This window comes from Saccopteryx leptura, chromosome 6, assembly GCF_036850995.1.
Source record: "Saccopteryx leptura isolate mSacLep1 chromosome 6, mSacLep1_pri_phased_curated, whole genome shotgun sequence".
NCBI classification, from domain to species: domain Eukaryota; kingdom Metazoa; phylum Chordata; class Mammalia; order Chiroptera; family Emballonuridae; genus Saccopteryx; species Saccopteryx leptura.
In genome coordinates, this window is record NC_089508.1 from 186,312,749 (window position 1) to 186,335,265 (window position 22,517).

Below are 22,517 nucleotides of genomic sequence, written 5' to 3' on the forward strand. Positions count from 1 at the left end.
CATCCACATCTAAAGGTTTAATAAACGTTCCCCTAATGATCTGGTGAGGTTATTGGGCTCGGTAAACAGGATAATACAAATGAAGGCTTTGGCCAAAGTGCAGAGTATTATTATTTACATATCCGAGGCACCTATTTTCCTGTTTTATTCCTCATGAATATTCCCCCCCATTTTATAGACTGGGAAACTGAGGCTCAGAAAGGCTAAGCGACTTGCCCAAGGACACAAAGGTCAGAAACCGCAAAACTGGGATTAAAAACACACACACACACACACACTCAAGTCTGACTCCAAAACTCATATGTTTATAATTACTCCACTAAATTGACTCCAAGGAGATAAAAGACTTGGAACTGTGACCGTTCCTAGAGTCTCCGAGGGTTCTCTCCGATGCAATCTTCATCTCCCGCCTTCTTCAGCCCTGTCTGTTCTCTCTGGCGTCAAACATCTCCCGGCAAAAGCCCCGTCCAATGGTGGACGTCCCAAAGACCGCGAGCCCAATGCTGAGGGGCCCGGAATCGCTGCAACTTCATGTTCGGGTGCAGGAAAAAAAGGAAAAATGAAGATTCTGCTTTATACGCTTGCTTTAAAGTCTTTGCTTGCTGTGGATTTAGTGCTCAGAAGGGTTGAATATCTGTGATAAATTAAGACTTTTGTCCACACATCCAACATGTCCCAAATGATATGTTTTCGTTCTGGAGCTAGAATGATGGTCTCCATTATCCTGAAACAAACACACAAACAAACCTGACGGCTTCTCTGGGCTGGTTCTTGCCGCTTGGCTTTCATTCTTCTTTGCCTCTGGGCACGACCATGTTCTTTTATCCCGGGTTTAGCCGCTTTCTAGGTGCTGGAGTCTCTGTTCTGAAAGTCATCCGTTATTCGCTTATGCATCATTTACTGAATGACTACTACATCCCCGGCATAGGGCTAACTCTTGCAAATAAAACAGTGAACAAGACAGACTCGACCTCCTCTCCTGCGTAGCTTGCAGGCTACTGAAGGAGAAAGACAGCTGAGCAGACAGGTTGTAAGTTACAGCGGGGTGGTCTATAAGAAACATCCAAAGCCCAGCAGAGGACCTCTCCCAGTCCACAAAACGGCATACTCTGGCTGGGAAAGGGTGGCACCTGTCCCCTGTGTACCCTCCAAGTCTAAGCACAGCATCAGGGGCGGGGCACTTACCACCAGCCTCTCCTTGCCGTGGGATAACACTGTCTCATGTTGTTTCCAGACAAATCAAGTCTGATTTACCAGTTTCTTCTGCTAGTTTTCTCACTTCAGGGGGTGTAGGTTAGCAAATGCACTAGTATTTATCGAGTGCTGACGTGGCTGGCCATGGGGCAGAATCAGAAGCGTGCTTCGGAGAGGTGTCCGTCCGATTACGTTCGCCTCTGTGCCTCTGTCTGCCTCCCTCTGTGCACGCGAGTTCTCGAGAGCAGGGACGGAGTCTCAGTCATCTTTTTATTTCTGGGACTTGCCTCGGGACTGGCGAGGGTCAGGGCTCACGGATGATATGTGAAAGGAAGAGTGGAAAAATGGAAGAGCGGAAGGAAGAAGGAAGAGAGGGAGCGGAGAAAGGGAGGAGGGAGAGAGAGAGGATGGAAGGGAGGCAGGCAGGCTGACACGAGCCCTTTCTGTAGACGGCTTGTCTGGGGGGCGCTGTGCGGACTGGTCCAGGCCAGCCTCCTCCAGCAGCAGCTCTGAGTCTGGGGGGCGCCGTGCGGACTGGTCCAGACCAGCCTCCTCCAGCAGCAGCTCTGAGCCTGGGGGGCGCTGTGCAGACTGGTCCAGGCCAGCCTCCTCCAGCAGCAGCTCTGAGCCTGGGGGGCGCTATGCGGACTGGGTCCAGGGCAGCCTCCTCCAGCAGCAGTTCTGAGCCTGGGGGGCGCTGTGCGGACTGGTCCAGGCCAGCCTCCTCCAGCAGCAGCTCTGAGCCTGGGGGGCGCTGTGCGGACTGGGTCCAGGGCAGCCTCCTCCAGCAGCAGCTCTGAGCCTGGGGGGCGCTGTGCAGACTGGTCCAGGCCAGCCTCCTCCAGCAGCAGCTCTGAGCCTGGGGGGCGCTGTGCGGACTGGGTCCAGGCCAGCCTCCTCCAGCAGCAGCTCTGAGCCTGGGGGGCGCTGTGCAGACTGGGTCCAGACCAGCCTCCTCCAGCAGCAGTTCTGAGTCTGGGGGGCGCCGTGCGGACTGGTCCAGACCAGCCTCCTCCAGCAGCAGCTCTGAGCCTGGGGGGCGCTGTGCGGACTGGGTCCAGGGCAGCCTCCTCCAGCAGCAGTTCTGAGCCTGGGGGGCGCTGTGCGGACTGGGTCCAGGGCAGCCTCCTCCAGCAGCAGCTCTGAGTCTGGGGGGCGCTGTGCGGACTGGGTCCAGGGCAGCCTCCTCCAGCAGCAGCTCTGAGCCTGGGGGGCGCTGTGCGGACTGGGTCCAGGGCAGCCTCCTCCAGCAGCAGCTCTGAGCCTGGGGGGCGCTGTGCGGACTGGGTCCAGGGCAGCCTCCTCCAGCAGCAGCTCTGAGCCTGGGGGGCGCCGTGCGGACTGGTCCAGACCAGCCTCCTCCAGCAGCAGCTCTGAGCCTGGGGGGCGCTGTGCGGACTGGGTCCAGGGCAGCCTCCTCCAGCAGCAGCTCTGAGCCTGGGGGGCGCTGTGCGGACTGGGTCCAGGGCAGCCTCCTCCAGCAGCAGCTCTGAGCCTGGGGGGCGCTGTGCGGACTGGGTCCAGGGCAGCCTCCTCCAGCAGCAGCTCTGAGCCTGGGGGGCGCTGTGCGGACTGGGTCCAGGGCAGCCTCCTCCAGCAGCAGCTCTGAGCCTGGGGGGCGCCGTGCGGACTGGTCCAGACCAGCCTCCTCCAGCAGCAGCTCTGAGCCTGGGGGGCGCTGTGCGGACTGGTCCAGACCAGCCTCCTCCAGCAGCAGTTCTGAGCCTGGGGGGCGCTGTGCGGACTGGGTCCAGGGCAGCCTCCTCCAGCAGCAGTTCTGAGCCTGGGGGGCGCTGTGCGGACTGGGTCCAGGGCAGCCTCCTCCAGCAGCAGCTCTGAGTCTGGGGGGCGCCGTGCGGACTGGGTCCAGGGCAGCCTCCTCCAGCAGCAATTCTGAGCCTGACGCTCAGCCAGGACCGCGAGGGAGGAAAGGTTGGAGGGCCTGCTGCCCCCGCAAGGTGATAAATCAGCTTCTGCGAGAGATTTCCCCAAATCCCTCTTCCAAGGTGCGGCAAGGCTTTCGTCCTGAGAGGCGGGCGCTAGTCCCTGTCCACGTCCCAGAGACACCGTGCACTGAAGGCCACCCCTCCTCTGCCCGATAAGCCCTGGTGACAGGCGCTCAGGCCACCCACCCAGCCGGGCCCCTTTCGGCTTCCTTCGCAGCTCTCTGTAGGCAGACGCTGGCTCTTCAGCTCCACTTCACCTGCTTGACGCAGGCCCCCCACACCTCCGAGCAACTGCACCACCGCCACCCGCGGGCACTGAGCTCCAGCCGGGAATCTGGCAAGGGTCAACTCTTCCACACGCCTCTGTGCCTTTGCACGGGCTGGTGACTTCTCACATGCTGTTGTTTCTGCCTGGAGTGCTGTTGCCCTGGAAAAACTCCTACTCATCCCTCAAAACCCAGTCTCATGTCACTTCCTGCCTGAAGCCAGAATCAGGCCAGTCTCTCTGGGCTTTCCCACAGCTGTGTCTGTACCTTCAGCACAGTCCTGCCTGTGTCCTGCAACTGCTGTTTCCCAACTGTGAGTTCTCCAAGTACAAGGCTGGGGTCTTATTCTGTTCATAATACTATTTCCACATTAAACACTTCAACCATTGTGCATGATTTCTTGTATGTAATCGGCCAACTGCAAACACTTGAGGAATGAATGGACAAATGCATTTCTTCGATACATTTTTAGTTCACCTTATTCTCTGCCATGAATTGTCTGGGCCCTGGGGCTTCCAGTGATTGAGACAGGCAGGGTCCCTGTGCACACGTGTTCATTCTGAAACATAACTGGGTAAGGGATAGAGAGGAGGGGCGGTGGGTGCCGGGGAGCTGCTTTAAATCTGTCGGGGAAGGCCACTCTGAGGAGGTGACGTTTGAGCTGACATGTGAGGGATCCAGAAGGAGTCAACTGTGTGGAGGTCTGAGGGTTTGGTATTAGTATATCCCATGCAAAGGAAACAGCAAGTGCAAAGGCCCTGAGGCAGGAAGGAGCTTGGTGTGTTCAAGGGACGAAGTGGAGCATGGGAAGCACGATAGGAGTGAGAGAGGACCCAGATTGTGTCGAGCCTTGCAGGGCACAACCGGGACCCAGGGCCGTGAACTGTGCTGCAGGTGCAGCGACAGCACGAATGCTCGCCGAGATGAGCAGACAGAGACGGTACCGATGGAGTGGGTGTTCCGCGTCCCTCCCCACACCTCCCTCACCCTCACATAAGATTACTGCCTGCTCACTGGGGCGGAGACAGCCCTCATTAATCTCAGGAAGCAGGAGGGCAGTGCAGCAACTCAGACTAACTAGAGAACACAAAGGCCGCCTGCCCAGCTTTGTTTTGAAGCCGTCAATTCCGAATTCTGCGAGCTGGCAGAGACAGGGGTTATTGATTTTCCCTTCTGGAATGCATGTCCTACAGAGCCCTCGCAAATAGAAACTGAAAAACAGAGGGGAACGCGACTGCTGAGAAAGACAGGGCAAAGGGACATTTTAGAAAAACAATCTGTACTGGTTTTTGTCTTTTTCTTATTCTGCTTTGTTGGGTCGTGGCTTGTCATCTCTTTTTTTCCCCCTCAATTCATTTCTTTTTCTCCTATCTTTATGTCTTTCTGGTATCCTCTCCCTCTCCCTCCCTTCCCCCCTCCCTCTCCCTGTCGCCCTCTCCATCTCCCCCTCCCCCACCCTCCCTTTCTTGCTGGGTCTTTGTCCAGTATCGAGCACAGCGTTTACATACAGCGTGCGATCCTGGCGTGTGGAACGCTGTGCTATCTACAGACCCGTCTCTCTGAGTGTCTCTTCCTCCAGATCAATTTGCTCATCCAACTGCCTGTCTCTCCTTAAATATAGCACCTCTCCAGACTGGCAGCCGATTGGGACCGGCCCAGAAAATCAGCTTTTAGTCATTGCACAGAGTGGTATCCCCAGCTAATTACTTTCTCTCTTCTCTCCGGAGAAGCAGGACGCAATTAGAAGTTTCCTTCCGCGGCCCGGGGGTGGGGGGCAGGGCGCCCAGTCCCTTCAACACCAGGGTGACATGGATGGCTCTGCACCCCCACCGGGCTCCAGCCTGACCTGCCCGCGCCCCTCCTTGGGCGCTGATGAAAGCTGCACACTTGCCTACCCGCCTCCGCGAACCAGGCTGCCCTCCACCTGCCGGCAGCCTCCTCGCAGCAGCTGGTCCTTCTCCCTGCGGCCAGCAGGGCTGGGCGCGGAGGAATCTGAGCGCACGGGCCTTTCTGCGGCTGGAGTCCGAAAGGTGGCTGGGCGGGTCACTAAGCATAGGCTGGGCGGGTCGGCCTCGGCCCCACTGTCTCTTACCAAATTGCATGCACTGATCGAAACTTAATGTCAACATATGGAAAGTGTGGATAACACAGGCTCTTCCTTCTTGAAGGGGGAGGAGGCCAGGGCAGGCCAAGAAAGTCCATGTCAAAATGACGAAGTTAAAAAAAAGAAGACACTGCTTGACTCTCTCCCCTCACTGAAGCACCTGGCATCAGAGAGAGGTCCAACGGCAGCCCTTTACAGCCCAGCAACCCCCAATCTGTCATCTGCGCCTGTTTCACCAGAGCAATGGAACGGTGTTCGCGGCCCGGCGCACACAAGAATCGGGAGAGGGCCGGGCCCGGCAGCGTTCCCAGACGGACTGAGGATGGGGGCATAGTCCTGAGATGGAAGATTTGCCGCTCACGGCACGTACGAGAGGGGACCGTCTCCACCTGGGTAACTGAGGACTAGCAGGAGGAGTGTTTCCCTAACTGGTTTCATCCAGACTTAATCTCTGCAAAGCCTCTCCTATTTTACACGGACAGATGCATATTTAAACGTACATCTTCGATTGTGGCCTTCACCCAGATGTCCCCTCCTTGGACTCGCTCCTCAGCTTCCGTCCTGTAGCTCTAATTACTCACGTGACCTTTGCGCTGAAGGCCACCCTCTTATTAAAACCACGGAAGCTGGGGCCTGCAGACGTAGCTGTGGCCCACGGACCAAAGTCATTTCACCAGCAGGAACCGGGTGGCGTGTCAGCCACCAGTTTCTGAACACACGTGGGAAGAGGCTCTGTTCACAACGTCCCCAGAAGCCTTGACATCCCTTCACACCCATCTCTGGTCCTTCCTCCCGACCTTCCTGTCTCCGTGGACTGGAAGCTCTAAGAAGGTGGGGCCCACAGACCTGTGTATTCTACTTGCTTCTGTTTCCCCCAGAACTAGCATTTGATAGGCTCAAAAAGATACTCTGATGGCTGCACGGACGAGTGACTACGAGGATGTGCCAGCATTCTCCATACTGTCAGAGCTCGGAACACACCCCTTTTCTGCTTCCTCTTCCCTGGCTCCCATAACTCATTGCTGACCAGCTGTGCCGCGTGGTCCCCGTGGACGCTTCCTTCCACCTCCGGCTGCTCTCTCCCCAGGGCGAGCCCAGATCCCTCGGGTGGGTGTGACCATGGCGGCATCCCCAGCCCCGGCCTTCCCCCTTCCACCTCCCCGTCCTCGCGTTCTCCTCCGGAACGCTGTCTCCATCATGACCTTCCCCAGGCCAGAAGCCAGCGGCTCTCTTGGTATCGGCATCTACAGTGCAGACTGCTGGCGGCCAAGGCTCTCGGCCGCCCAGCCTCCTCTCTCCTTTCTCACCTTATCCCCTCTTGTTCCGCCTCGTAACCACCCCCCGGCCCAGGGGACGGCTCTGCCGTGTCCCGTGAAACACACCTTATGCAGGTTTGCCTCCACACTGTGCACACGCTATTTGCCTTGCTCGCGCTGTGAAATCCAATCATTGTTCGGGCCCAGCTAAAGTCTTTAGAAGCCTGGCAGTAACAAAGGACTACAGCAGTAAGAGTGGCTAGAACTTTCTGAACAACTTCATGTGCCAAGCACGGCGCTACGTTATTTACATGCGTTATTTTATTAACCTGCACAAAAAACCCTAGAAGGTTAAGTATAATTCTCAGCCTCATCTTCTAGTGGAGGAAACCCAGGCTCAGAAGTGTCCAGTAATGTACTTAGGGTCACAGACTCAGTCGGTAGACAGAACAGCTGGAAATCAGACGCAGATCTGTCAGACTCCAAAGCCATGACGCTAACCTTCAGACAACACTGCCTAAAGTGATTTTCCTTCTCTGAGCTCTCTTAACCCTTTACTGTGCGTAGCCACTCATTCGCCAATTTTCATGCGGATCGTTAACTCACAGAACAGTCTCTTGTATGCCTGTGTTTTCTTGCCCCTGGTTTTACCGTAAGCCACCTGAGAACATGAATTATACTTTTGGGACTTACAGTTTCTGGCCAACAAATGTGAACTGACTGAACTGATTAGAGGTGTTAAGTCATCAGTCCATCTTCAGGTTTTTTGGTTAATTCATCCTTTAAGCACTGAGTTTCTCCCCTCTCTGCCCAGGACCACATGCTGACCCTGGGTATCAACCAGAGAGATCCTTCTCCTTCAGCCGCTTGAGCAGCACACATCTGTGTGGCCCGGGGAAGGGAGCCCGACAGTAGTTTCCTAGTGACACAGGAGTCTCCGACCACAGAGCCCTGCTTCTTTTAGCCCCCGGGGCCTTTGTGAAGTTAAAGATATTACACAGGAAAATAACAACAATGAACCCCAAACCCCCAGGCACTATTGAGGGCCACTGGGAGATTTAATCACTTTCCTGGGAATCAAAAATGTAGTAGGAATTACACAGCCCTGTTTCTGTATCACCAGAATATGTTTGTTGTTGTTAACTGGCCCATTTAAAATGAGAGCCATGAGATGGGACAGATATAACACTTTATAGAAGTAAAATGTTAATTTAGGGCTTAATCGTCAAGAAGCTGGTTGACCTTGAGTTTGTCACTGCCCTTCTCAGGTCCTCGAGGTTCTCACCTCCGACCTGCTCTCCAAGCTCCCCTCTTGCCTTCATTTCGGGGCTGCTAATTAACACAACCTCTCCGTTTTGGTTTATGTGCACAATCTGGAGTCACCTTCCCTGAGCTCTGTCTGCCCCGCCCGTCTTGTCCGCTCTGGGGCAAACACGCCCAGGGGAAGCAGCGGGCAGCCTCCTGTTGGGAGCTCCCGGCAAGGTCCCCCCGCCCTCTGCTCCCTTCACCCTGACACGCCTCGCCCTCGGCTGTACTTTGCACGTTCACTGTCCAAAGCTCTCCAAGTTCTCAGCAACGAGGAGGTAGCTAGCGGCATCTGGAAGCCATCCGCACCTTCCCAGGATGCTCCAATCCCAACAGTCCTCACAGGGAAGAGAGCCAGCTAATGTAGTTTAAGAAAACCCCCTTCAAGATTTCTCAAGTTGAATGTGAGCCCGTGGAGGAGGCCGGTGGGCAGAAATGTCTGCTCCCACCAACCAGACCTTCTCTGATCCTCTCCAAACACAGGCCCTGAAAACAGGGACACGGTGGGGTGGGCAGAAAATTCAGAAGGCACATTCTTCATGAGCGTGAGGAGACACTGACAGCAGCAAGCAGTGAAAGCCAGGTAGGACATGACCAAGGCTATGTGGCAAGTTCAACACGCGACGGAACAATCCGCGTGGCTTGCCCCCACGGGCTTAGCCAGTGAGAAAGTGACACAGAGCTGCGCATGCGTGCGCGCGCACACATAAATGAGCGCGCGTAAATCCGCGGGATCTGAAGACTGAGGTCGGTGGAATATACCCATGTTGGTTTCCTGATTTTGATATATGCCATAGTTATGTAAGATGTCAGTGTCGGGAGAAAACTGGGTGCAACAGTACCTAGACCTGGCTACCATTCGGTGAAACTTCCTGTGAACCATTAATTATTTCAAGTAAAAATAAATGAATAAAAAAATAGAAGAGCCTAGTGAATTGGATCGGTCTGTGTCTCCCCAGGATCCTGGGACACAAGTCCGAGTGCTCTCTCACAAGATTCTACTAATAACAGTGAGATCGTCAGCATCACAGCCATCATCATCATCATCATCATGGCTCCCATGTAATGAACAGGTACCATGTGCAATGCAGTTGAGTATTTAAAATATTTCCTCATTTGCATCCGCACCCCCACCCGGCTCTCATCCCCGTTTTACAGCAGATAATGACACCAGAAGCAGCAGAGTTGAGTCCCAGGCCACAGAGCTACTGCGGGGCCAGCCTCTGACCCAGGTGGGACGCTGACGCTCACACCTGGGGACGAATAACCAGGAAAGGGCAGGGCTGCGTGGAGCTGTGGTGGCATTCCACGTGTGCTCCCTGGGAACCGCTGGGGCGCGTCCCCCCCTCGCTGTGTCTCCGTGGCAGCACGCGCACGCACGGGGAGCCCGCCTCCCTGTCCCGTCCCTCACCCCTGCTCTGGCCAGACGGCCACACGTGCAGCGAAGCAACAGAAAACATCACTCACAGGTTCCTCACGTCGGCGATGCCGCGGAACGCCTTCCTCGGGACGCCCAGGATCTGGTTCTCGCTCAGGTCTCTAAACAGGAAGAGAAGAGGCACACGGAGTTAACCGCCCAGGCCTGGCTTTATCTGCATCTCATTATGATAACAAAACCCCTCGGAGGCTGTGTGGGGACTGTTTAGTCTCAGGCCCCAGGCTGCTACAAGCCTTCGCATTGTTCCTCCAGAGACCACCTTCGCTGAAATGGTTACCAGGCGGGAGCCGCTCGCCTCCAGGGCGGGCTCTGTGGGTGGTCTCACACCTCCAGGCCACGAGCCAAGACGCTGGGTTATTTGTTGCACACACTGCACCCAAGTCTCTGTTTTGCCACCTCCCAGGGACGACCCCCTTGCCCCTCCTCCCCCGCAGGCGTCCCTCCCCCACTGCAGGGTCAACGCCATTCCATTTTCCATCTCTCAGGGACCCTCGGCCTTTGTCATCTGGGATTGGAGCGGAGCCTGGCCACCCTGGTATCCTGATAGGGAACGGCCTCCCCGCTCCTTCTGGAGCCCCGAGACCCCTGGGGGTCCCCTGGATTGTCTCAGCGATAGGCCTGATGAATTCAAATTGCGCTTTCCACAAAGCCATCCCAAATGGGGGCTCCACTGGCACCTCGTGGAGCATTAGGCAGTGCGAACGATGCTTTGAGGAGGGAGGGCAAGGGACAGAGGGTCAGCTCTCGAATCTTCTGCCAGAGTCCCCTTTGAGAATCCTGAAAGCCTCAGTGTCCTTTCCTAAGACCCCTGCAGCCTTTCCCGTTTCGTTCTCCTATTTTATTTTTATTTTTTGTTAGACCAAACACATGCACTTGTTTTCATTCATACCTCAAGCTGCTTGGGATCTCAGTGAGTAATTGATCATATATATGTGTATATCTATAGTTATATATATCAACCATATATATACACACATGTGCATTATATATAGTTATCTATCTCCATTATTTTGAAAAGAACACAAAAAAACCTTTGGATATTGAAGCAAAAAAAAAAAAAAAAAAATGACCTACCCAGACACAACCACTGTTACCAATTAGGAATAATTTATATATAAACTTCACCAACATGATCTCATAGCATACAGTCTGTTATAACCTCTTTTTTCACTTATTATATTGAGAACATCTGTTCATGTCATTAACAGTACATCTACGCCAACATTTTTAATGCCTGTATATGACCTAGTTGTGTCAGTGGCTATATGATCCCACATTGTTGGGTATTAATTAATTAGTTAATCAATTGATTTGCTATTTTAGGAAACATTAGGATGAATTTTCCTGCCCACATAATTTGGGGACATTTGTTCCTTGGTATAAAGTCCTATACAGAGCAGGTGCTGGGTCACAGGGTAAACACGTGTTTAAGTGCTCAGTTGACCTAGAGTCAGTGCACCAAGGGCCACTCCCAAGCTGACGTCCCAGGGACACCTAATCAAAAGCTGTAGATGGCTCTGGAAAGAGAGGTCAGATCGCCATCCTCCAGCAGACCGGGGCCATCTAAATGAACATCTTGCAAGGGGGCAGGAAGAGAAATAGAAGGCAGAAGAGAGGCTCCGCTTTTCTCCTCTGGCCTGCTGAGAGGACCTGTCCCGCTCTGAGCTGGCGAAAACGTGCCACCTGGGTCGTGGCTGGGGCCACGGCTAAGCTCCCAGGCAGGGCTCAGCGTCGGGGCAGGGTGCAGATCCGAGCTCCCAGGCAGGGCTCAGCGTCGGGGCAGGGCGCAGATCCGAGCTCCCAGGCAGGGCTCAGCGTCGGGGCAGGGCGCAGATCCGAGCTCCCAGGCAGGGCTCAGCGTCGGGGCAGGGCGCAGATCCGAGCTCCCAGGCAGGGCTCAGTGTCGGGGCAGGGCACAGATCTGAGCTCCCAGGCGTGGCTCAGCGTCGGGGCAGGGCGCAGATCTCAGCTCCCAGGCAGGGCTCAGTGTCGGGGCAGGGCACAGATCTGAGCTCCCAGGCAGGGCTCAGTGTCGGGGCAGGGCGCAGATCTGAGCTCGAGAGGCTCCTTGGGCTGAATAACGGGATGCTCCCCGTCTGAAATCTGGTTTCCTCTGTCTGCCACCGATGTAAGTGCATTTAGAGGTGCGGTGAGCCCCGCTGCAGGCTCCCCCGGCTGGGCCTGATTCAATGAGCAGGGCTCCAGCCTGAAGTCGGGGCACTGGACAAAGCCCACGGTGACAGCAAAGGTCAGGCAGTGTCACCAAGGCCGCTCCTCTGCTCTCCATCAGCCTCCACGAGTAGGGGGCCCAGGCCCTGTCATCTGACTAATGCAATTTCCACCAGGCATCTGGGCCATGCCCAAGGCTCTGGCGGCCACAATGGGCTCATCTCCTCCGCCAAGCACAGGCTGGTCTCCGGGACAGCAAGCCCCCGCCCACGCCCCTCCCAGGCTCCGCTGCTATCTTTGGCCACTTTAGGAAACAGCTTGGGCCACACTCCCGGCAAATGGCTGGTGAGCAAACTCCAGGCCAGGGGAGCAGACAGGAAGAGGGGTTTAGAAGGGTCACCTCTAACCATGCTGGGAAGCTACCAGAAGGGGCACATACATGCCCCAGCAGCGCATGAACCCCTTTAAGTTTAAGGCACCCCCCGCCACACAGAAGGAACAGCAGTCGCATGAAGGTTCTGGTTTGCGGAACGGTGGGCCGGAGAGAGGAGAGCAGTGTTTAAGCAGAAAAGTCCGGTGGAGTGGCCAGGGAATCTCCCACAGAAAGCGGTCACGCTGGCGAGAGCCTGCCCTTGCCACCTGGGTGTCTGTTCTCTGTTTTCCTGCTGTGAGTATCCCCAGTCCAGCTGCGAGTTTAAGGAGCCCAGGGTAAATAAAGCTTGGCTCCCCTCCTGCCACGACTGAGCAAAACAGGAGATTGTAGGGAATTTATCTGTTCTCCATGACCATCTGCTTATACATTTTATTAATTTTATTTCCCATTGAGCCTCTCTTCTCCGGCTAACAACGCCGCTGCCATCGGTCTGCGGGAGCGTATATTGATTTCATAAATACCTTCAGTAGGCTGACAAACTGACAACTTTAATGGGGTGGCTGATGGGGCGTGCGGGAGGCTTCGGGAGAGGGGGCTGCCGCTTCATTTTCGGTAACTGTCCCTTCGCAATTACCTCGGGGGGCCTTTGTGAGGGTTCCTAATAGTGTGTTTATCCCAGCGTGGTGCCAGAGCGTGGAGCTATTGTTAAGTACTATCCTTGAGAGAGACGAGAGCCACCATTTTCCGCTGACACTTAAATAAAAATAACAAAATCTATCCGTGGCGCGCTCAAGAGCTCAGTTCGGGCCAATTGCTCGTTGAGGCTTGAGTACCTTATCCTTCCTGAGGGGAAGTGCTGGGAGGCGGCCAGGAAAAGGGACTTTGCTTTTTTTATATAAAAAACAAAACAAAAACAACCTTAGATGGAAGATATGAGGTTGGAGTAGGGTGGGAGAGAGCTGAGCTGGGGGTTTCTGGGAGCTCAAGATGGCTGGCGGGAAAGGCTTCCTTGGTTGGGAAGTGGGGTTATGAATTGGGACGCCTTTTTGAATAATTAGACTTCTTAAAGAAAGGGAACTGCATTAGCTAAAGTGCATTTTCCTGCTTCCGGAAAATGATTAACCGACTGATTATTCCATCCAAAAACACAAGAACCATAGAGGACTTATTAAGGAGACAGTAAGTCAAATAGAAGTTGGCAAGAACCAATATATCCCCCGTCCAGCCATCTCCCCACCCCCTTTTTTTAATTTACTAAAATGCTTTGGACACAGATTAACTTTCTTCGCAAATTTATTATTGCTTCATCTACCTTGGGACGGGAACTGCAGACACTTTGATAAATGGATTGAAAGGTTGTCTAGTTCCAGCGGAGCTTTTGAAATGCTTCCCGGGGCTCTCCCTGCAATGTCAGGCATGCTTTGTTCTCTGAGCAACAGTGAGTGACAGTCCCCACCCTTACCCCCAGCCCGGACCACCCCATGCTTCCACCCGGCAAGATGGAGAGGCGAGCAGCAGGAAGACAGACTGCCCTTGGCTCCCCCGGGAACAACAGGCTCATCCCGGTCACATCTGTGCTTCCGGGAAGTCCTGTCTATGTTTCTGGTGATGGTGGGGTTGGTGGTGGGGGAATTCGCTCCTAGATATTCGATCTCTAGTTATTCAGCAGATATGAAATGGGGCTCGGGAGCTCCCTCAGCCTTGGGGAATTCTTGTTTCTGAGGCGGGTGGAGCCACTTCTTCCCTATAGGATCGTGCCAACTACTGAAATGCTCCGTGCCTCAGTTTCCCCACCTGTACGGTAGGACTTACTCGACAGGCTTCCGAGGTTCATCGTGAGGGTGAAACGGGTTGATGTGCATGTGTACTTCGCACAGCAGCTGGAATCCTGCAGTCATTCAATGAATGGCTGTGTTCATTTCTTAGGCTCCCGCTCCCCCCCCCCCCCCACCGCCCATTTAGCCCTGAATTCACATCCTCCTCAGGACACGTGCCTGCAACTCTGCAAAGAACAAAGTACACGAGTGCTGCTGATGCTCTTCCCGTACAGTCTGGGGGAGGAGTAGAGCTTGCGTCCTCTACCATCTAGACAGCAGTACCCATTTTTGATTCTAGATTCTTTTGGCTGAGACAGGAGAGGCTGGTCCAGGAGAACAGGGTCTGTCTTGGGGGTGGGGATGGGGGGCTCTCTCAGAAACAGACACTTAGCCAGGTGGTGGCCTCACAAGGGGCCCCTGGGAGAGACCAGTACGGGAGGGAGGAGCAGCACGGAGAAGGGGGATCAAGGACAAATTAGGTCAAATCCTGCCTTAGCCCAACAGCCTGGGAGCTCCTGTCTCTCATGTTTGCAGCCCTGCACCAGGCAGTCCTTGGCTAGAGACCCAGGAGAGACGCAGACTCCCTGGCTCCACCTGTTCTCCATAAGGCTGGACGAGGTGGCTCCAGGGACCCAAGGGCAGCTGGCTGGGAGATTCCCAGCCATGACCTTCAGCAGCGAAGACCAAAGAAGCCGGAGATGGGAGAGCGCGTCAGTCCAGGGGGTTCACGGGATCTAATCCAAAGCATTTCCTAAGAAGCCTTCAAGGACAGTTCCCCTGAATCAAGAAGTTCTCAGAAGGTTTTGTTTTTGTTTTTTTTTAGACATGACACATCCAGGACCGAAGATCAAGAGGCCACAGCAGGAAGCTAACCGACGGAAGAAAACGGAAACAACCCAGTCTGGAAACTTCTTCGTCTAAACCCTCAAACCCCTTGCTTGTACTGCGACCAATCAGGTGCCTTTTCAGTGGGAGAAAAAATAAACCATCAACTCTTGATTAGCTAAACTAAATGAGAAGGCGATCTGAGTTTGGACCCATTATATTTTGGATGCATTTGGAACCATGAATTGGATTTAGGATCAAGGCGGTGGATTACCATTCTGATTCTCTTCGGCCTGAGTTTGCATTAAAATTCCTTTCCCAGTCACTGCCCAGTAGGAAGGAAAACTGCCCATTGGTGCAGTAGGTATCAATCAAAACTCATTTAGGGATTTCTGAATTTCTGATGGATAATCCAGGAATCCACAATTTCTCGTATTCTCAGTATCACCATCCCTAACAAAAGTGAGCCCTGTCCCTCCCAACCCCAAGTCCTAACACAGAGGAACTATGACACAGCAACTCTGCTCTAGAAACCAAAGAGGAAGATCATCGTTTTTGCTTACTTTATACGGCAGGAGGGACAGACACGCAGGAAAAAGTGTTCCCTGGGGACTTCCCAGCGTGGACTTCAGGGAGGACTTATCGTCAAAGGCAAATCTCTTTTGCAGGCGATTTATCTTAACGAGCAAGACTCTGTGTTTGCAGTTGGGCCACTGTCAAAACCAAAGGCGCTGCAAGCAGGTATCCCAGCTGAGAAGCCCTGGTACCTCCGGGCACGGCGCCCGGGCAGCGGCACCCTTTGTCCGAGGGAGATGACAGGGAGCCACTGAGTCGTTTCCTGAAAGAACCACCACCTATCTCAGCAGTCCAGAGAATCAAAGTGTGAACGGGGGACAAAAACAAACAAACAAACAAAAACACTCGGTATCCCCACTGCTCCGTTTGGGTTTCTGAGTATTGCGCGGCGGCAGGAATTTATCAATACTTTGCTTGCTCCCTTGATGTTAAAAGTTACGGAGGGAAAGATCACAGGAAGAGCTCCTTCTGCGCTGCCTTCTCCGACGGGCTTATGAGCAAAGTCCCAGTCAGACCGTTCAGATTCTGAGACGAGGAACTGAGCGCCTACTGAGTGCTACGCCACGTTCTATACTGAGATACCGAAGGGAACAGAACCACGTTTCTGTCCCCTGGAGCGGCATTCTCCTCGGCTCCAGCTACAAATCAACAGACCCCCTCCTTGTCTGAAGGTGAGATCGACACCTCCACGCTGCAGCGGCCTGGGTCTGCCCTTTGCCACACGGAGAAAGCCTGCCTCTACACTCACCCTGAGACTGTTCCCCACCCATACGGGAAATAAGTCCCAGCTTTGCTTTCCTCGAGGCCCCAGATTCTTTCTCGTTTTCAGGGGGGTGTGCGGGGCTGGGGGGGGGCGGAAAGAGAAGGGAAAAGATGACAATCTCAGTCACTGGGCTTGCAGGGACGCAGGCTTGTCTCATCAAGTACTTTGGTCTTGTCTTGCCAAGTGCACGGTTTGATAAGCATCAGGACAGTGCGGAGATGCTGTTCAGAGCTGGCGTGTCACCGGTGGCTGTTCTCACAGTGGGGCTCGGGGACAGCTTGTCAGACGGTGCTTTGAGAAAATAGAGATCCCTTTTTAAAAAAAATAATTTTAGGTGTGATCACGGCGTTGTGGCTATGTTTCCTTTCGTTTATGTCTTGACCTTTGAAAAACACATACCGAAATAATTAAGGATGGAATGATCTGGGGTTTTGCTTCAAAATACCATAGAAGGAGGGGGAGTGAGGCGAGGGACAGATGCGACAAGAGCGGCCACGAGTTGATTAGACGTGGTACTGGATGGGTACAAAGCGGATTCTTTTAGCATCTGTGTTTGACTTGTATAGATATGTGAAAATGTCCATTAAAAACAACAACTTTAGGCCCTGTCCGGTTGGCTCAGCGGTAGAGCATCGGCCTGGCGTGCGGGGGACCCGGGTTCGATTCCCGGCCAGGGCACACAGGAGAAGCGCCCATCTGCTTCTCCACCCCCACCCCCTCCTCCCTCTCTGTCTCTCTCCTCCCCTCCCGCAGCCAAGGCTCCATTGGAGCAAAGATGGCCCGGGCGCTGGGGATGGCTCCTTGGCCTCTGCCCCAGGCGCTAGAGTGGCTCTGGTCTCGGCAGAGCGACGCCCCGGAGGGGCAGAGCATCGCCCCCTGGTGGGCAGAGTGTCGCCCCTGGTGGGCATGCCAGGTGGATCCCGGTTGGGCGCATGCAGGAGTCTGTCTGACTGTCTCTCCCCGTTTCCAGCTTCGGAAAAAATACAAAAAAAAAAAAAAAAAAAAAAGATTAAAAAACAACAACAACAACAACAACAACAACTTTAAACGCAGGTTCCTGGGACCCACCCCAGACCTGGGGCACCAGAAGCCCTGGCGATGGGCTCTGCAGTCTAAATTTTGAACAGGTTCGAGAACGTGGGTAGAATGCTTAGGGCATGGGATTCGGTGCCAAGTCCACATCCCAGCTGTGCCCCGTAATGGGCCACATGCCTTATGAGAACATCAAATTCAATTCTCCGAGCCTCACTCGTGCTCCTGTGAAACGGGGCTCAGCATTGCAGTAATGAACAAGCAAGTGCTTTCTACCCTCTATGCAAATCGCTATCTTCATTTTATGAGCATGAAGTTAACTAACACATATAGCCTCTTACTATCTTAAGTGTCTTAAGTCTGCTTTTAGGGAATATTTGGGTCTGAGGCCTTCTACATCTCAGGTGTGAGCCTGCTGGTGTTGGCCAAATGCCCAGAGGATGGACTGATTCCTGAAGGGGGGAGAATGACAGTGTCTATAGTTTAGAAGCCACTCAGGGCCCTGTCTGGAGGCTCCCCAGAGCTAAGAGCCCATGGGAGACGACACACTTCCCTGGGACCCCAGAGAGGTGGCAGCAGAAAACCAAGCAATGTGCCCCTGGATTCTCCCAAACCCGTAGGGCTGACGGGTCGACTGGGACTAGGGTATTCCCGGTGGGGCCTCACAGACAGGTGATTGCCAGCCGTCTTCCAGCCGGGCTGCACTGTAGCGGGGAAGTCACTGGGGGTGGGGTGGGGGGCGCAGGTCATGAGCAGGACTGAGCGGCCAGGATGAGAGGCAGTCTAGAGCGGAGACCTCGGACCAGGCCTGGTGTTCCGGCCCCCAGGCTGGGGGTCCCGCGGGTGGACTGAAGACCGCGGGCTGCCATCAAAGGCTGCCCAGGGAGTCAGGGTACAGGCTTGCTTATAAGTAGTGACCCCTGGGGTCCCCCATGTTGTCTCTTTGTGGACCGATGGTCCAGAGATCACAGACTCAAATGCATCAGGATTACCCAGGTTAATTAAACAAGTGAGTCAGGTTGAATGTGGGCAATGCAAGTCCTGAGGGGGTGAGCTGGGGAAATGCAGAGCCCGGCTAGATTCACGTCCCCCAAGTTACAAACAAGTAACCCTCCATGCCGGCCAACAGAGCTCTCTAATCAGGGCCTCCACTTCAAAGCAGGGCTGAAGCGAGCCGAGGCCAACCCCCCTCCAGGGGAAACCCACTAGCTCCAGAACAGCCTTCTCCCATAGAAATACAACACGAAACACCGGGGCGATTTAAATTTTTCATTAGCTGCATTAAAAACACTGTAAGTGAACAGTTGAAATTAGTTTTAGTGTTTTAATTAACCCAATATATCCAAAGTATTGTCATTCCAACGTGTAATCGGTATACAATTATTAACGGGATGCTTTTCTTTCTTTTTTTTTTTTTTATACCAGGTCTTGGGAATCTAGTATGTTCCTTCCATACAACTCCATTCAGACAGGCCACGTCTCAAGGGCTCAGTGACCACACAGGGCTGGAGCCTGTTACACCGGACAGGGCAGGTGCAGAATAAGGCCGGCGGCTGGACGCTGTAGCCATCTACATGTCCACTCACTGCCCAGAGAAGGAGAGAATCTTAGATGATGTTGGAACCAAACTGATGGAGCCCAACGTGGGGCTCTGGGGGTTTGGGGTACGTGACAGGAAATACGAGGGGAGCCAGGCAAGGTAGAAACCTCCGCATCAAGGGAAGCGAGCCATGGGCTGTGCTAGTCCAGTTGCTTGGCCATCCTTTCTATGAGCGGAGAACCTCCCCGTATCCATGGGATGTAGTGTGACTCTTTCTGACCCAAATCCTTCGGGGCTGGCGCGGTTAAGAAACACTTCCAGTCCAGACAGAGGCTTTCTTCACTTAGTTACCACAGGCAACGCCAACTCAGGCTCTTTACGTCCACGAAACAGCATTATAACTGACGGATCATCTCCAGCGAACGGTGCAGGGGCTGAGCTTCTCAACAGCTCGCTGATCCCCGGCATGATCGCAGTGTAGCGACAAGGCAGCTCTGTTAGACGGGATTGGGGAGCTCCCAGGATCAGCCCAGTTGCGCCTTCTGTTCTGGTCCAGACGTCCCCGCGTGACAGAGTCGTCCAGGAAACATCCTCAGGAGTCCAACGGCAAGCATCTGACTCAAATCAAATCCCTGCATCCATCACCACGTACCCTTTGTGGGTACAGCCGTGACGTCGGTGTCCTTAGATAGTGTGCAGACATCTGATGCTGACGATCATCTGATCGTGGGATCTAATTTTGTATCTGAGATAAGTCTTCTGCCAATTTTTAGGTCCAATGAGATGTTTTGGTTTAATCTCCCAATCTTGGTTGGGGGGATGGGGTGGTCCACCTAGTTCAAAAGGATGGAGACTAATGGTTTTTCTGTTCTTTTTTCTTTTTTTTCTGTGTGTGAAGCTACATGTCAGCCCAGTGGAGTTTGGGAAAGGGAGCCTGTTTCTGTGCCGCCCACCCCCCTCCTGGGCGGACACACTGTCCCCACCCGGCCTTCCCCTCTGTCCCTCTCCCCTTGGCAGCCCTCTGAGGCTTTCATCCCTAATCTGATTGTCGTAGCTGACACTGTCAGTCTGAAATCCAGTAGCATGTCGAATGCTGGCTGGACAAGGGGGAACGCAGGGGGAGCAGGAGGAGGCAAAGTCATCTTGAGAAGTAGTTTTATGTAAATCGATCCTCTGGCCGAAAGCTGGAGCCAAAGCATTTGCTGATTAATTGGAGACGCGTCCTTGCTCCCGTGCCTTCTTCTTCGGAGAGGCGGCCCAAACGGAGCCCTCTCTTCTGTACAAAGACATGCCCATACCAGGAAGCTTTCGCCATTAGGAGATGAAACCTCATGAACGAGGAGGCAGCGGTGGGGGTACCAGGGCTGCGTTTATGCAATTGTTCTGAAATGAAGTGTGTGTGTCTGTCCGGCTTCGGGATTCATCGCTGCCCCGGACACCCGCGTGTACCTCCCGGAGGGTGGCCCGACAGCCATAGGTCCAAGGCCTGATATCCCCACAGACGGAGACCTGCTTGTGCAAAAATTAAGGGGGCAGAGAGTGTGCTTTCTAACATGTTTTTCTGGTGGGTGCCAAGACTGTGTTTCCAGTTCCCACTTTGGCCCATGTTGGTTGGCATTGGGAAAGAGGAAGTTGATTCTGTGATGGACACAGTCCCTCTCTCATGTCCCTCTTAACTCTGCTGAAAAAGAAGGCTCAAGCAAAATGTCAGATCGTCCAGCAATGCTTGGTCCTTTAACTCAGTAGCTGTCCCAGGGCATGGTCGAATAGGGCTCGACCAGAAAGCTAAAGGAGAATTAGGGACCTGGGCACAGGTAAAAGTGAGTTGGGAAATGGTAAGTCTGTTTGCTAAACTCCATGCTGATGAAGGTCAAGCCCGTTAAGGTAACACAGTTGTTCCCACTGGCACCATCACTAAATTATTAGTTTCACATGGTCTGAGATTTTTGCTGAGCAGAAGGCCTGACACATAGTTTAAAACATATATGTTGAATGGATACAAAAATAAGTGAAGATGATTCCATGCCATTGCCAGGTTCATGGGTCATGAAGAATAAATCTCAAGCTATGAGGATCCCCCTGCCCAAGTCCATTTTGACCCTTTAGATTATAAAGAGCTCTTGCCCTATGCCTCGATCCTTCTAGCTCTCTCTCCTGGGTGGCAGGTCATGCTTGAGAACCAAGGCCACTAGCACAGGCTTGTGTTCTGAGGAACCCAGCTAATCTCCGACTGGGAAAGGCTGAGTGAGCTAAGCTGAGGCCTGGGAACGAGCAGGTACGCTGGGAGCTTGGTGAAGCAGATCTCAGAGAGTCCTGAAACCTGGGGGAGAGCGTAGCAGCACATCTGTTTTTTGTTTTTGTTTTTTTTTGTTTTGTTTTTTTCTGAAGCTGGAAACGGGGAGAGACAGTCAGACAGACTCCCGCATGCGCCCGACCGGGATCCACCTGGCAAGCCCACCCGGGGCGACGCTCTGCCCACCAGGGGGCAATGCTCTGCCCCTCTGGGGCGTCGCTCTGCCGAGACCAGAGCCACTCTAGCTCCTGGGGCAGAGGCCAAGGAGCCATCCCCAGCGCCCGGGCCATCTTTGCTCTAATGGAGCCTTGGCTGCAGGAGGGGAAGAGAGAGACAGAGAGGAAGGGGGGGGGGGGTGGAGAAGCAAATGGGCGCCTCTCCTATGTGCCCTGGCCGGGAATCGAACCCGGGTCCTCCGCACGCCAGGCTGATGCTCTACCGCTGAGCCAACCGGCCAGGGCCCTTAGCAGCAGATCTGGAGATGGACTGGATCCAGAAAAGGGCCGTGTGCCTGACAACGTCTCATCTCCAAGAACAACTCCTCCTTTCCCCGTTTCTGGACTCTGGCACAGGATAATATGGATGATGAAACTCCTGGTACAGAAGGAGACACATTTTAGCATCGAGCTGCGGCTGCTATTCGGAGGGGATGATTGGCAGTGAGAAGGCTGTGATTACCTTTGCCACACTCCGCTCTGTGATCAGTCTCCTCCCGCCAAACTGTGTTGAAGATCTGGAAACCCTTCTGAGAATGAACAGAAGTCAAACTGGGGGGCAGGGGGGTGGGAGAGAAGGAGGAAGTGGGGAGAAGAGAGGCAGCCCAGAGAGCCAAGGGACCGTGATTTGGGAGCATTTGTATTTTTTTTTTTTTGTATTTTTCTGAAGTTGGAAACGGGGAGGCAGTCAGACAGACTCCCGCATGTGCCTGACTGGGATCCACCCAGCATGCCCACCAGGGGGCGATGCTCTGCCCATCTGGGGTGTTGCTCTATTGCAGGGGTCCCCAAACTATGGCCCGCGGGCCACATGTGGCCCCCTGAGGCCGTTTATCTGGCCCCCGCCGCATTCCAGAAGGGACAACTCTTTCATTGGTGGTCAGTGAGACCACCGCAAAGCGCGGCGTCGCTCACGTACAGTACTACTTCTGGTGACGCGGGACGCATGCCTCACGGCTCTGGAAGCGCGTCATATCACTTGTTACGGCTAGCAGTGACAAATACAGAATCGGACATTGACCAGCTCATTAGCCAAAAGCAGGCCCATAGTTCCCATTGAAATACTGGCCAGTTTGTTGATTTAAATTTACTTGTTCTTTATTTTAAATATTGTATTTGTTCCTTTTTTTTTTTTTTTTTTACTTTAAAATAAGATATGTGCAGTGTGCAAAGGGATTTGTTCATAGTTTTTTTTTATAGTCTGGCCCTCCAACAGTCTGAGGGACAGTGAACTGGCCCCCTGTGTAAAAAGTTTGGGGACCCCTGCTCTATTGCAACCAGGGCCATTCTAGTGCCTGAAGCAGAGGCCATGGAGCCATCCTCAGCGCATGGGCCAACTTTGCTCCAATGGAGCCTTGGCTGCGGGAGGGGAAGAGAGAGATAGAGAGGAAGGAGAGGGGGAGGG

At 53.8% G+C, this 22,517-nt stretch overlaps 1 protein-coding gene across 3 annotated transcripts in view; it reads right to left on the reverse strand.

Annotated features, from left to right (window-relative positions):
* The window catches only part of SLIT3 (slit guidance ligand 3), a 616,611-nt gene that overhangs the window by 203,661 nt on the left and 390,433 nt on the right, over window positions 1–22,517 (reverse strand). For all 3 annotated transcript variants that reach the window (XR_010746197.1, XM_066342686.1, XM_066342687.1), the window contains exon 5: window positions 9,539–9,610. Coding sequence is in view for 2 of the 3 variants with exons in the window: in XM_066342686.1 (XP_066198783.1) it covers window positions 9,539–9,610 (72 nt within the window). In the remaining variant the exon portion in view is untranslated. The remainder of the gene's footprint in view (window positions 1–9,538; window positions 9,611–22,517) is intronic.